A 14,433-nucleotide genomic window follows, 5' to 3' on the forward strand; every position below is an offset into this window, starting at 1 on the left:
CGCTTTTCCCTCAAAATGGGCTAAGAATAGCACAAACATACGATTTTCAATTAATTTATGTCGTAATAACCTTCCGCATAATTATCTTAATGTTTTAAATGCCCCAGATGATCTGTGAAAGAAATTCAAATGTTATGTTTTAGGCTTTTGGACCTAGTGGAGTTCCTTTAACATCACACTATGCTTTGGGATTATGACTGTTACATATCGTAAATTAATTTGTGGGTTAGTGACTATTCAAATTTCTTCTTCGAAATTTAAGAAATGTACTTAATAGAAAGAAAAATATTAAGACTTTAATTAATATTCAAGAAAGCATGCGATGCAAATCTAATACAGTTAATATTTTGTATAAATCATTCCATCTCTGATATCAAAAAGCCAGAAAAAACAGTGAAGCAATTTCCATGAATTGTGCCCCCAGTTTGAGTTTGAATCCACACCTCAGATCCCTGGTTCAGTTCAACAACCCATTGATTGCCAGCTGTTTCATAAGAAGATGAGCCGGCTGCGTCAGGGTAGATATGACTAATTACTGTCCCATCCCTGACGAACGCCAGATAAAGATGGCTTCCGGCAGACGACATTGCGGACAGCTGAAACTCGTACAAGCCTTTCACAGGGGCGATGAATACGCCTGTATGGTTGTGATATGCCCCACCAGTGTTTGTAATGATTTTGTCGAACAGGATGGTGTGTTTATCGCCAAGGTTTAGCAAATCTGCAGGACTGACACATGCCATGAATCCAACAGGGGACCCAGCTAGAGGCATAAAAATCACAATGAAAGATGAAATAGTTCTAAATTGATTTAAGATAAGCATTAATATTTATCATAAAAGAGCTATTGTGAATTATAAAATATGGAATGAACTCAAGTGTATGGACAACACATTGGGCGAGTGCATGATTATGATGAAATTTACCGGTGAATGGACGTCCTCCAATACATTTTGTAAGAGCATGACAATAGTAAAACAGATAATACATGTCTGTGCATCAGTTATTATCAATGTCTTGTAGGTTAATTTGATCACTAGAACTGGTTTTTTGACAGATTAAAAGAAATTTGGATCAATCATCGTAAGAACCAGAAAAAAATTAGATATAATAATCCAAGTTTATTACCTCCCATCATTAAGTATCTTCTAGAAAGATTTGAAGAACCGGACTCTTCATTTTTCTGTTCCGTGCTCTGGAATTAAATATAATGAAATCGTATTTAACAGCAAGCACGATAATGGACATACTCGTACACCGTATTCTACTCTAAACGATCGATTATTTGTCTAAAAAAAACATGTTAAGTCATATTTTTGATGATGAGGACAAATCAAAGACGTTAGTAAACTAAAGTTGAGCTGTATCACAAGTAATGACTAGATAGACAGCATAGTCAGCGACTTTGTCAAAGGAATTGAGTACCTTTCTTATGGCCACTATATAGGTAATCGTCTTTTTGTAAACAAAACCAGAACAGTATGGGCAAATTGCTTTTATTTGGGTTTGGATCAATGCACTCAGGTTAATTAATATGAATAATTTGTGTTTTAAACTTGAAAGTTATAATATAATGGTAATCTTTTAAAGAACCCAAAGAGCTAGAGCTAAGAAATTTAGCATGAAACATCTTCTAATGGGTGTCTACCAAGTTTGTTCAAATAAAAGCCCTGAGGTCATAATTGGCCCCGCCCCGGGGGTCATTGATTTTCCCTATATGCATATAGTAATAACTTAAAAAATCTTCTTTTAAAGAACCCATAGAGCTAGAGCTAAGATATTTAGCATGAAACATGTTCTAATGGATGTCTACCAAGTTTGTTCAAATAAGAGCCCTGTGGTCAAAATTGGCCCCACCCCGGGGGGTCATTGATTTTCCTTATATGTGTGTTTAACAAAAACTTAAAAAATCTTCTTTGAAAAAACCCAAATAGCTAGAGTTTAGATACTAAGCATGAAACATCTTCTAGTGAGTGTCTACCAAGTTTGTTCAAATAAAAGCCTTGGGGGTCAAAAATTGGCCCCGCCCGGGGTCATTCATTTTCCTTATATGTGTATAACAAAAACTTAAAAAATCTTTTTTGAAAAAACTCAAATAGCTAGTGTTTAGATATTAAACACGAAGCATCTTCTAGTGAGTGTCAACAAAGTTTGTTCAAATAAAAGCCCTGGGGTCAAAATTGGCCCCGCCCCAGGGGACATTGATTTTCCTTATATGTGTATAGCAAAAACTTAAAAATCTTCTTTGAATAAACCCAAATAGCTAGAGTTTAGATATTAAGCATGAAACATCTTCTAGTAAGTCAAAATTGGCCCCACCCTGGGGGTCATTGATTTTCCTTATATATGTATAGCAAAAACTTAAAAATCTTCTTCAAAAAATCCGAATAACTAGAGTTCAGATATTAAGCATGAAATATTTTCTGGTAAGTGTCTACAAAGATTGTTCAAAAAAAGCCCTTGGGGTTAAAACTGGCCCTGCCCCAGGTGTGTCATTGTTTTTAACTATAAGTGTAAAGGAAAACCTTGACCAGCTAGACCTTAGATGTTTAGCATGAAACATCTTCTAATGGGTGTCTACCAAGTTTTTTCAAATAAAAGCCCTGGGGTTTAAACTGGCCCCGCTACGGGGGCCTATAAACAGGTGAGCGACTTTAGGGCCAACATGGCCCTCTTGTTTTATTTCTTCCCTACCGACGATGCACGATGGTACGATGGTGTAAACGCGATGGTACGATGACACGATTGTAGCATTCTTAGGTAGTCTTTTATCAAGTCTGCTCATATTAATTTGATTGGCCCCTTTTAGGGGTCTCTAGAGCTAAAGATAGAAAAACCTTTAGACAACTTCTTCTACAGAACTAATGAATGGATGATCACCAAACTTTGTAGCAATTTTGGGTTGTCTTTTATCAAGTTTGCTCATATTAATTTGATTGGGCCCCTTTTAGGGGCCGCTAAAGCTAAAAATAGAAATACCTTTCAACGTCTGCTTCTACAGAACTTATTGATGGATGATCACCAAACTTTGTCTGTAGCATTCTTATGTAGTCTTTTATCAAGTGTGCTCATATTAATTTGATTGGTCCCTTTTAAGGGCTGATAAAGTTAAAAATAGAAAGACATTTAAACATCTCCTTTTGATGGATGATCACCAAATTTTGTCTGTAGCATTCTTAGGTAGTCTTCTATCAAGTTTGCTCATATTAATTTGATAAGCCCCTTTTAGGTGTAGCTTAAGCTAAAAATAGAAACAAACCTATCATATCATTTCCTACAGAAATAATTGATTGATGATCACCAAACTTTGTAGCATTCTTAGGTAGTCTTTTATCAAGTTTGCTCGTATTATTTGATTGGCACCTTTTAGGGATCGCTAAAGCTAAAAATAGAAATACCTTTAAACGTCTGCTTCTACAGAACTAATTCATAGATGATCATCAAATTTTGTCTGTAGCATTTTTAGGTAGTCTTTTATCATGTTTGCTCATATTAATTCAATTGGACCCTTTTAAGGGCTACTAAAGCTTAAAATAGAAAAACCTTCGAACATCATTTCCTACTGAAATAATTGATAGATTATCACCAAACTTTGTCTGTAGCATTCTTAGGTAGTCTTTTATCAAGTTTGCTCATATTAATTTGATTGGCCCTATTTAAGCTAAAGCTTTATGCCCCAGGTCATGGCATTTCTTCAAATTATTGTTTAAAGATATTCTATGCTCAAATTTACTATTAGAAAATATTGACAATGGATAATTTCCAACACTGAAAAGCAGTTGTTTCTGGTGAGCGACCTAGGGCCATCATAGCCCTCTTGTTTTATGCTTTATTATTTCTTACTACAGTGTAGTTGATCATGTAATATATTTTCATATGTGTTGATATTCAATAAATCCCTGAATCAAATAACATAAATGTATTTGTATAAACTGTATAATCAACATCATTAGCTTTACTGTTCGGAGAATAAGGACAGCTATTGTACTGACCCAGGTATGGGTGTCGCACTTTGGTTAAGTTTTGGTGTGCAAATTAGTATATAGTGTGTACATAAGTACTAAAGGTAAGGGATTTAAACTGCACACAACTGTATAGCATATTAGGAGGTCACTGTCCAAGGCCCATAATTCTAACATGGATCTTTTAAAGTTAAAAAAAATTAGAATTCTACATTTAGCCTGGCTCATGATTAACTATCAAGCACAAGGAATAATTGGGCACGCTGTCCTACCAACAGCTCTTGTTTTGCGTGTGTATTGTGCTCTTATATTTTATATGTGAAATGTGCTGAAGCCAAGTATCACCTATTACTATATTGTTTTATATAGTAACTCTATTCCTTTGGTCTTTTATTATGATCAAATACACTTAACGTTTAATTTATACATGTTTGTGAAAGTGCTGAAATAAATGAAAATACCATTTCTTAAAATTTTGGGTTACTATTATAAGTAAAAAGATTGGTAATGCTTATTAAATGGCTACAGACCAATGATCTATTCTTCATTGATTTATCTGCAATACATATATAATGAAAATAATTTACACATTGCAAATAGCACTTGTTATCCATGTAAATTGCAAAAAGGTCAAAATATGCAAAAATAGTCTTTACTGCATTAATAACACAGTAGAGATATGATGATAATTGTTGCAAAATCAGTCATTAATCGCACATTACATGTAAATTATTACTTGAATCTAAATTTATTTTCATTTTTCTTACAATCTCAGTACATATTTCTCAAGTTTATTTTTCTTTGAATATTCTTGCTCATCTGGAGGCATGCAGCTTTTAACACATTTCAATTATCCTCAATAAAATTTGTTGAGTTTTCATTTTCCTTCTGTTTTCTCTTGGAATTGAAATAATACAAGGAACAAAACCTTAATGTCACTGTGAGCTCCCATAGATGAGTGGGTAAAGGGTCTAAGGACTTGAGGTACCTGTCTTGTCCTTTATAGATGTGGGCTTGAATCAACTCGAGGATATTGTTTGAATTTTTTTCTAACTACAATTTAGTTGACATAGTGTCTGTAGTTGTCACCTTTAGATCATGGTGGTTTCTTTCTTTCCATCATGCATTGTTGTGGCCCCTAAAAGGTCCAAAATATGCTAAATAGCATGTTTGTGAAATCTTTTCCATTAAAGAGTATTTTAGGCCCGCAGTTCTGTATTTGGCATGTAGCATCAGTAAGAGGTTCTTTGCAACGTTAACTTCAAACTATTTGCCCCTCAACTCTGTTGTTTTGAATCCAACCATCCAATTCTTTCATGTGAGGAAACTATCCAGGAAGCTTACGGAACGTTGGTGGTTCTAATCAGGTCCTTTCTTAAGCCTGCAGGGCACCTGAGGTCTACCTCTACCAGTAAACCTGAAAAGTCGCAATATGGTCTCTACTGTGTTGTTGGTGCAACAACAACAACCAATTGTAGGTATGACCCAATACATGTAGTTACAAATTAAAAAATCCTAATAAAGCATGATTAAGTGTTTTTAGAATTTCTAACATTCGAAGTTTGTCGATTAAAATGTTGCCATTTGGTCAAAATTTACCAGCCCAAGTGGTCATTTATGTCTCTTATTATTGTTTATAGCAAAAGATCAAAAATCTTAATGTCAGTGACTCGTATGGAAGGAGCCCTAGACCCTAGTATATATGACCCTAACTTGTCTTAAGATAAGTAAATTTCAATAAGAATTTCACCAACATTATGAAAGAGCACATGTCAATGTTTGTTCAAATAAAAGGGGATCTATCAGTTTGATAATGTCCATCTTTAATGAAAATAACCTACTTGTGCATCATTTCAACCCATGATAGAATGCAGTTGGACATGGAATGACCTTGAACTCCATCTGGTTATGCACTTTTTGTAAATGCGTGTTTAAGCTATGTTTCTACAACTTAATCATTAGTAAGGCGATTTATCTCTGATCCTTTAAATTTCATGCAAAGAGACATACTAGTAATTAGTTTTCGTAAAAAAGAATGAGAAATTGTTTTTCTTTGTTAAGATATGGTGCGCTGGTTATATGCTTTATAGAATAATTCCCAAATAGTATCCTTTCAAAAATGATAGAAAACAGGCTGACCACCTTTAAAATCCATGTTTAGTCTATTTCAGCGCATGGAAAATTATTTTATTTTAACATTGTTAAAACAGTCACTCTTTGGTTTAGGTATATATTATATATATTTTTTTTAGATAAAAAAAAATTAACATGTAAAAATTTGTTAAGATACTCTCTGGCATGCATATTTATTTAAAGCATATAATCCATGCACGGTAGCACCGTGACCATATCTAAAAGAAAAAAAAGACATCTCTCTTTTATCAAGAAAACTATAATTATGTCCCTTCCAGTGAATATATATGTATTTTACAGGTACTTGAAACAAACTATTTTTAAAGTTATGTATGGGCTATACAGCTGTATACTATAAATAAGATTATTCTTATTACATGTATTTACCAAAGTATATAGCCCATATAGAACATTAAAAATAGTTTGTTTCAAATACCTGTGAATTATACAGGAGCAGCAATTAATGGTTTTTATACTACCAGCTGCCTATAGTGATCCTACAGATCAAAGGTTGGAATGTGTTATTATTGGTACTTACCACTTTATTACCGCATTTCGTTAAAGAATGATTGAATAAATAACCATCAATCCTCAGTCATCATTGTCGCACGTGACAGATTTAAATGACATGTTACTTTCATGTGTCAGACTGGAATTTAATTTAGATTTTTGTATTTCACAAAAAAATTATAAAATTTATGGATTTAAGGAATTTAAAGTGTTTACAAATCGAGTCAATATGCAACTTTATAAGTTTCTTGGTTTCGTTAAACTTCTTATTATCTCAGGAATATTTTATTTATAACGGAATTTGAAAGTCTAGCTAGGTTTTCTAGTAATTAACTTTTAAAGAAGATAAAAAAATGCGGCAATTATGAATTTTGAAATTAAGCAGACGATACTTGTAGAAGAACACAAAGATACACAAAGCCATGAAAGAAAGAACAAGGTTTGTTTTGATTTGTAAAGTTTTGTCGATTTATAATTATTGCATTAATTTTATCCAACAAAAAAAAACAAAAAAAAAAAAAACACCACTTTCGAAAACTAATTAAGCAACAGTTGTGACATGAGAACACATGGCTGTGGACGCTAGTGGAGTAGCCTACTTAAATAAATACTTTGTAGCTACAATTAATTAGGCTCTTTTTATAGATTTGTTTGTTTGTTTGTTTCATTTTACGCCTTTTCCCCAACAGTATTTCAGTCATATAGGCGGGTAGTTTCCTAACCATCGTTCCTGGAGAGTTACACCAGTACTAGACTTATACCACTACCAAAGCGCATCTCCCGCGGGATCGAACACACGCCAGAGAGGTAACTTGATTAGAAGTCAGCGACTCTAACCCCTAAACCACGGAGGCAAAATATATTAATATATCTGATTTAAAAAACGCGATAGATACGTAATATATGAATTTAAGTTGTATTGTCTTGTGTCTGCAGGTGAAATACACATTGTGTTGTTTCAACATATGTCGACCAACTTTTCGTAGGCCTGTCAAGCAAATTAAAAGGAAAAGACACCTTTCTAGAGTGGTGAGTGTTTCAAAATTCAATGGCACTTATTTGACAATGATTTTGCATGTTCTGGTGGGTAATAATAAATTCTCTGGTGAAAATTCTTCCGAAGTTGATTAAACATAAAGCTGTGCTCTAAGACTTTAGCAATCATGATCTAAAATATTGATTTTTCTTTCTTTTCACAACGGTTTCGTGTATTTGTTCAACTCTTGAAAATAAGTTCTATAGTATCATAGCAGACTCATTGTTTCATTATGAGTAAGGATATAGATCTAGTGACATTTATACAGCACTATTCATTCCAAATTTTAACCACTATTAAAATATTGTCGTCGTTTGTGACATCATTCAATGAAATCAGTTTCAACCCCATAAAGATCATTTGAGCCGCGTCACGACAAAACCAACATAGTGGGGTTTGCGACCAGCATGGATCTAGACCAGCCTGCGCATCCACGCTGTCTGATCAGGATCCATGCTGTTCGCTTACCAACTCTATTACAAGTGGAGAAACTTTTTTTTTTCATTTATTATGTTCTTTCATATATGAATTACAAAAAAAACATTCCAGTTAACATACTGTTGTTACATGTATTCAACATAATATATTCCATTATAATAATTATTCAATTCTAACAGTAATGTAAAACATACACACAAAACAATCTCACACAGATACATACACAAATACACATACACATACTCACACATATGCACACACGCACACACGCATATACACATACATACACAGGCACTCACACACCGCTCTCATGCACAAAAAAAATGTTTTTGTCCCTTTTTATATAGTGATTTATACAAATCTTATTAGTTTTTTTATAGATATGGTTTTTACATTGTTTTACAATTGATTTAAAGGGATACTCAGGCAAAATAATGACAAAAATATAAAAATTATCTTCTGTACTCAAATCACCCTAAAATGACATTTCTTAAAGTCCCAGCATGAATTACTGTGTAAATTCTATATATTTTGGGTTTGAAGCTTGAAAATTACTATATATGTTGAACGAAATCTAGACGCCAACAGAATCCCCGAATAGTTAAAAAACAAGTCATGTGATTTGAACAAACCCTGGAAGTTACAATAACAGGTGGAGAAACTGACAGCGAACAGCATGGATCCTGATCAGACTGCGCGGATGCTGGTCGCAAACGCACTATGTTGGTTTGTCCTGACGCGGCTCATTTGAACATCAAATAGAAATAGAGGCAACCCAATAATATTGTATTCTTTATTAATAAGTTTCGTCAAAGGATTACAATTTTCAACACAAAACTCAACTTTGAATACATGCATGTAGCTTTTTTGTACACAAGTATCAAAATATATAGATTAAGAAATATAAGAGAAAATGAGTTTCGAATCAACTTTTTACAAAGTTGTACCTTTTATAATTAAAGCGTTTCCGAGAACCAAGCAAAATTGAGCCTATAAATGACAGACAACCTTCTTGGGAAAGCTACAGGAGTTGGACATCGCCGGAACTTGACGGTTAGTAACGGCATTGTCCGGCCATTTTAGTGTAAGGTTATTAACAGATCAAAAGTTCTTCATGCTCTTATAGACTAATTTCTTAATCTATAAGAGAATGAAGAACTTTTGATCTTAACATCAGGTCTGTTCATTAGCACTCAAATTGTTTTTGAACTAAATGATTTCTCTACCAGACTGAAATTATAGTTAATGTTTGTCATAGTAGTCAAAATTATTCATTAGAAAAGGTGAAGGGCGCAGAACTTCAAAACTTATAATTTTGAAAATTCTATTTAGTGAATTAATCTTGACATCATACGAGCATCTGAGAGGAGCGTCACGTGCTGGCATGATGTCATGCTATCCGTAGGTAAGCTTGTGACAAAGTTTATGTGTCATTCAAGATGAATTCTTACTTCTTAATAATGAAATCGTTTTCTAAACCGTTCAGGGTCCATTGGTAGTCAAGAATGGTTTAACATTGGAGGTTGGGTAAATCAAAGACAATCTGGGTGTGAAGCTACAAACGCCTTTAAATCCAATTGGGGTCAATCGTTTAACATTTTAAAGTGAAATGTTCTATACTGGAATGTCTGTATAATGTAATGTATAATTACGTACGATAGTATTTAATATTAGACATAACAACAAACTACGAAAGAGTTATTCATGGAAGTTGTTAGTAAGTGTGAGATACACATGTACATGATCCAATATTACATATATTAAAATATAGCAAACAATAAAGTGTTCTAAAACAACATATTCTTATTCATCAGATAAATGATCATTCTAAATCACTCAATCAATTTTGCCAACATTTTTTCTCTTCTTTCAAGCAGTATTTAATATCCAAATGTTATATTTCTATTGTTTTTATGAATACAAGTATTTTAAATACTTATGGAAAATGTGCCATTGTAGACTATTCCATCTTAACGTTTTTTTTTTTTTTAAAAATTTTTTCTTTGATCCCCGGGGGGTTTTATGAAGACTTAAAATAAATTTTATTTTAAATTTTTTTAATTTTTTTTCAATGATGTCCCTCGAATACAAAATATAATCTATTTTCATTTATAATTATGTATTATATGTATTTACAAATACTAAGAATAGATGCCAAAACAAGAAATGAAAATTAAAATATCACCATTAATTTTTATCCATTGATGTCAAAATAAAATGTCGTTAAATTGCACACACAAATTAAATTTAATGACATTGTTTTCTTACTTTTTGCATAAACTTGATGTCATGGTGAAAATGAGATGTTATATTTTAATTGTTCATACGATGACTACCGGTCGAACTTTTTTTACATCGGATTGTGATATGTCGCTAAGTTCTGTTTGAATCTAAAATTCACTTTTGTTTGTCATATATAAGTTTTAAGTTATTTACTTGAAACCGTTAAATGTTATTTTCTTAATGCAAATACGTGTGTAATTGTGTACAGTTATAGGTAAATTACATAAAGTTATACGATAGTTTTATGTAAATTTAAAATTTATACGATAGATATACATGTATAGGTAAATTTCAAATATTTATAGTTACAATGTATAAGTAAATTTCACAAATTTATACGATAGTTATATGTGAATGTCATAAATTTAAAGTGATAGGTAATTTCACAAATTTATAGTTATATGGATTAATAATGTATTCTTTCATTTCAGAAAACCCAATTGACAAAGAAATACAAATTCTAGATCGAGCCTAAGAAGATCGTTTTGTTGCAAAGTAGCAATTTGATTATTTAAACAGAAATAAAACTAAATCAATTTTTACATTGTGTTTTTATTTATCAACATTTAAAAAAAAGACGTCACAGACACAACCTGAAATAACCTACATTCTGACCGCTTTCAGTCATAATCATTGGGTCAGAACTATTTTCATGCAAACAGTTCCATTTTCTTGTCTCATTCTCCTTTTATTATATTATTTCATTTTTATTTTTCTTAAGTTCCCATGTTTTTTTTTAACTACGGGATGTCTCAAGCAAAATTAAACTATTGTTAAAACTAAAACACGGTTTTGAATGATGAATAAGTTGGACAGTCATTAAATTTCAGCATATAGACTTCCGACATTTTGTTTTGAAGCCAGAATTATTTTTTATCTTATTTTATTCTACAAACAATATTATTGTTCATACGCATTCATTACATTAGTATCATTTGTTTTAAGTATAGATTTAACGTACTAATTTAGCTGGACCACCACCTCACATATAGCAACTCTCCTTCTTAACCAGCTACTAAAACCTTAACGCAGCTGGATTTACTATATTTAGACATTAAACACAGCGGGCTATTAAAATCGAATTAACATCCGCCAATTAATGAACAGATGTAAACAGTGAATTTAACCATAACCTTGTGATATTAAGCACGTGAACAAATTGTCCGGGATAGTTTTTTCCCGGTGAGTTTTTTTTCTTCCGTCTTCCGGCTTTAACCATTATTCATCAAAGTTTTGCTTTCCGTACTTTGATTCATTCAAACTTATGAATGCAAAATCATGAGTGCAGTAACGGTGAACTCCTGTTAAATTTGATAGGAGTTAACTCGTTACTGCACTAATTTAAGTTAACGATTGTTTATATGTATTGATATCGTAAAAAGAAAAGGGTTTGTTTAAAAATGTTAAAGGGACTCTGACTCCATTGAGGTTTTTGACATGATCGACGCGACTGGAGATAAATGTTTCATTTGATTTACGCCTACACCAATAAGTTATGTGCAAACTTTCAGATCATCACTCGGTCCATTTCACCAGAACATTTTTTTCTAATTGTGAAAATTGACCCAAAATTTAAAACCGTTGCAACGCTTTTCCTTCAAAATGTACTTTACAGAAAGAAAATACTAAGACTTTAAAGTTCTACATAGCATGTTCTAATACATTTTTTTTGTATAAATCATGCCATCTCTGATATCAAAAAGCCAGAAAAAACAGTGAAGCAATCTCCATGAATGCCACCACTGGGGTATGTTTCAATCCAAACCACAGATCCCTGGTTCAGTTCAACGACCCACTGATTGCCAGATGTTTCATATGAAGATGAGCCTGCTGCATCAGGGTAGATACGACTAATCATTCTCCCATCCCTGACGAACGCCAGAGCAAGATTTCTTCCGGTTGTCGACATTGCGGACAGCTGAAAGTCGTACAAGCCTTTCACGGGGGCCTTAAATTCGCCTGTATTATTGTGATATCCCCCGCCGTTTTGTGGAAAATTCGTCAACATGATGATGTTTTTTGGTCCCAAAGGTTTTTAGCAAATCGGACCGAACTGCAGGGAATCCAAAAGGGGGATCCAGCAAAAGGATAAAAAATTTTAAATGATAAAAAAAGTTCTTAACCAATTAGATAAGCATACTAGATCTAATATTTATCATAAACAGAGCAATTGTGAATTCTAAAATATGAAGTGCACTTGATTGTATATAGACAATTATTATGATAAAATGGAATATTTAAATACACTGAGATGAATACTTAATTATACCGGTACATGGTCGTCCTCAAATCTACATTTTATAAGTGACAACAGTAAAAACAGATAAGTAATGTGCATCAGTTATTCTGGCCAATGCCTCATTGGTTATTCCATCACTATTGCACCTCAATGTCATAAAACTTTTTTCTGAGTTCTGTCTCAGATCTCAGGATTTTCAATTGGTCAGTGTACATTCTGTGGCAGTTTCTGACCACTCGAATACCTGAGATATGAGTTTGGCTTAGAGAATTTCTTTATAACCTTGGGCCTGCTTTATTGACAGACTAAAAGACGTTTGGGTCAATCATCATAAATACTTTCCTTGCAATACTATTTTATTTCAACTTTCGCTTACCTCCCATCATCAAGTATCTTCTAGAAAGATTTGATGAACCGGACTGAGCCTCAAATTTTGCATTTTTCTGTTCAGTGTGCTGGAATTAAATACAATGAAATCGATGAAATCGTATTCAATGGCTAATAATAATGTGTATACAGTTATCACCGAATTTTGATTTTATTTATTCGTATCAAATGAACATGTTGAGTCATATGTTGACGTCTAAGACAAATAAATCAAAACATGTTACTACACAATAGCTGGGCTGTCCCTCGTGTACACAGGCACGAGTATCGGACCTGGGAAGAAAATATGACCACATTGATAAAAAAACATCTGTGTTCATCTTAAATGTGTCAAAAACCAAAACAAAAATTGTCCCCTTAAAAATATACTATAAGTTAAGTTATAGTTAAGTTACTTAACTTAGTATATTTTTAAGGGGGCATTTTTTTTTTTAGGACACATTTGAGATGAACACTTTTTTTTATCAATGTGGTCATATTTTCTTCCCAAATCCGATACTCGTGCCTGTGCTCGTGTAATAAAAGATTGATAGCACAGTCATCGGCTTTTTTCAAAGGAAATGTGTACTATTGTTATGGTCACTATATAGGTAATCCGTTTCCTATTTTTACATCCGAAACCAGAACAGTCAGTATGGGCTTAGCATGAAGTATTTTACTCCATTTTTTTCCTCAAAAATATTAACTGCTTTGGTCTGGGTTTGAATCAGTGCACTCGTGAAATATATATATGAATAATTTGTTTTCAAAACATGAAAGTAATAAAATAATGGTAAAAATATTAATTAATTGTGCAATTGTACGTCTCCAGTAGAAAAGAGGTGATATTTACCAGAATGTGTTTTTCAGCTTCATTTAGGCGTGTTTTCAAGTCTTTGATTTCCTCGGCAATCTTCTCATCAAATAGGTCCTGCACGTAGCGTTTTAACTTAGATTGTTCTTCTTTTGAAAGATTATCATCAGCTAATAAGCTTTGAATGAATATTACAGATATGAAGAAAATAACACCATACGCCATTGTCTGTTTCTCTGTTTTACCGTATGTATAGATAATAGAACAATGTGAATCACCTATACAGATTAAAATTTTAGGTCTTGTAATTTGCATGTATATATACTGATAAGGTTTGTTATGCTTCAATATAAGTATGGCATTGCTGATAACGGATTGATTTGGCACGAATTCATCAGAAATTTTCAGGCACATCGAAAGTTATTATAAAAAAAGTTCATATATAATTGATCATATATATATATGCAAGTAATACTGAGAACGTGAAAGACACTTTCGTACCATCTCTATCTATATCAGTGATAATTTCCCTGTATTCAACTAAAACTACCAAAAATGAAAAAATATGTGTTATATAAAATGATAAACTATAGAATGACTACAACTTTTTGTGAGAAAAAAATCAACGTGATCTTTTAAACTGACATTATGC

At 32.7% G+C, this 14,433-nt stretch overlaps 1 protein-coding gene across 2 annotated transcripts; it reads right to left on the minus strand.

Moving 5' to 3' along the window:
- Positions 1–282: 282 nt before the first annotated feature.
- On the minus strand, positions 283–14,097 carry LOC132754386 (complement C1q-like protein 4). 2 transcript variants are annotated; one of them, XM_060745004.1, is made up of 3 exons: positions 13,821–14,097; positions 1,129–1,195; positions 283–763 (listed from the first exon to the last, which is right to left on the minus strand). In XM_060745004.1, the coding sequence occupies exons 1-3, from the start codon at positions 14,094–14,096 to the stop codon at positions 357–359; spliced, it is 750 nt and encodes a 249-aa protein (XP_060600987.1). In that variant the 5' UTR covers position 14,097; the 3' UTR covers positions 283–356. The 2 variants fall into 2 exon arrangements, with proteins under 2 accessions (XP_060600987.1, XP_060600986.1); XM_060745003.1 differs by lacking the exon at positions 1,129–1,195 and adding an exon at positions 12,978–13,056.
- Positions 14,098–14,433: the final 336 nt, after the last annotated feature.

This window comes from Ruditapes philippinarum, unplaced genomic scaffold (assembly GCF_026571515.1).
Source record: "Ruditapes philippinarum isolate M1 unplaced genomic scaffold, ASM2657151v2 ctg4810_1_1_1_1, whole genome shotgun sequence".
NCBI lineage: Eukaryota > Metazoa > Mollusca > Bivalvia > Venerida > Veneridae > Ruditapes > Ruditapes philippinarum.

Bases quoted from the DNA above. Each gene is read 5' to 3' on its own strand.
- LOC132754386 (XM_060745003.1), bottom strand. From the start codon at position 14,096: ATGCAAATTACAAGACCTAAAATTTTAATCTGTATAGGTGATTCACAT. The intron at 13,057-13,820 runs GTAAATATCACC...ATTTAATTCCAG, and splicing joins AAGCTGAAAAACACATTCTG to CACACTGAACAGAAAAATGC. The intron at 764-12,977 runs GTAAGCGAAAGT...TTATGCCTCTAG, and splicing joins AAGATACTTGATGATGGGAG to CTGGGTCCCCTGTTGGATTC.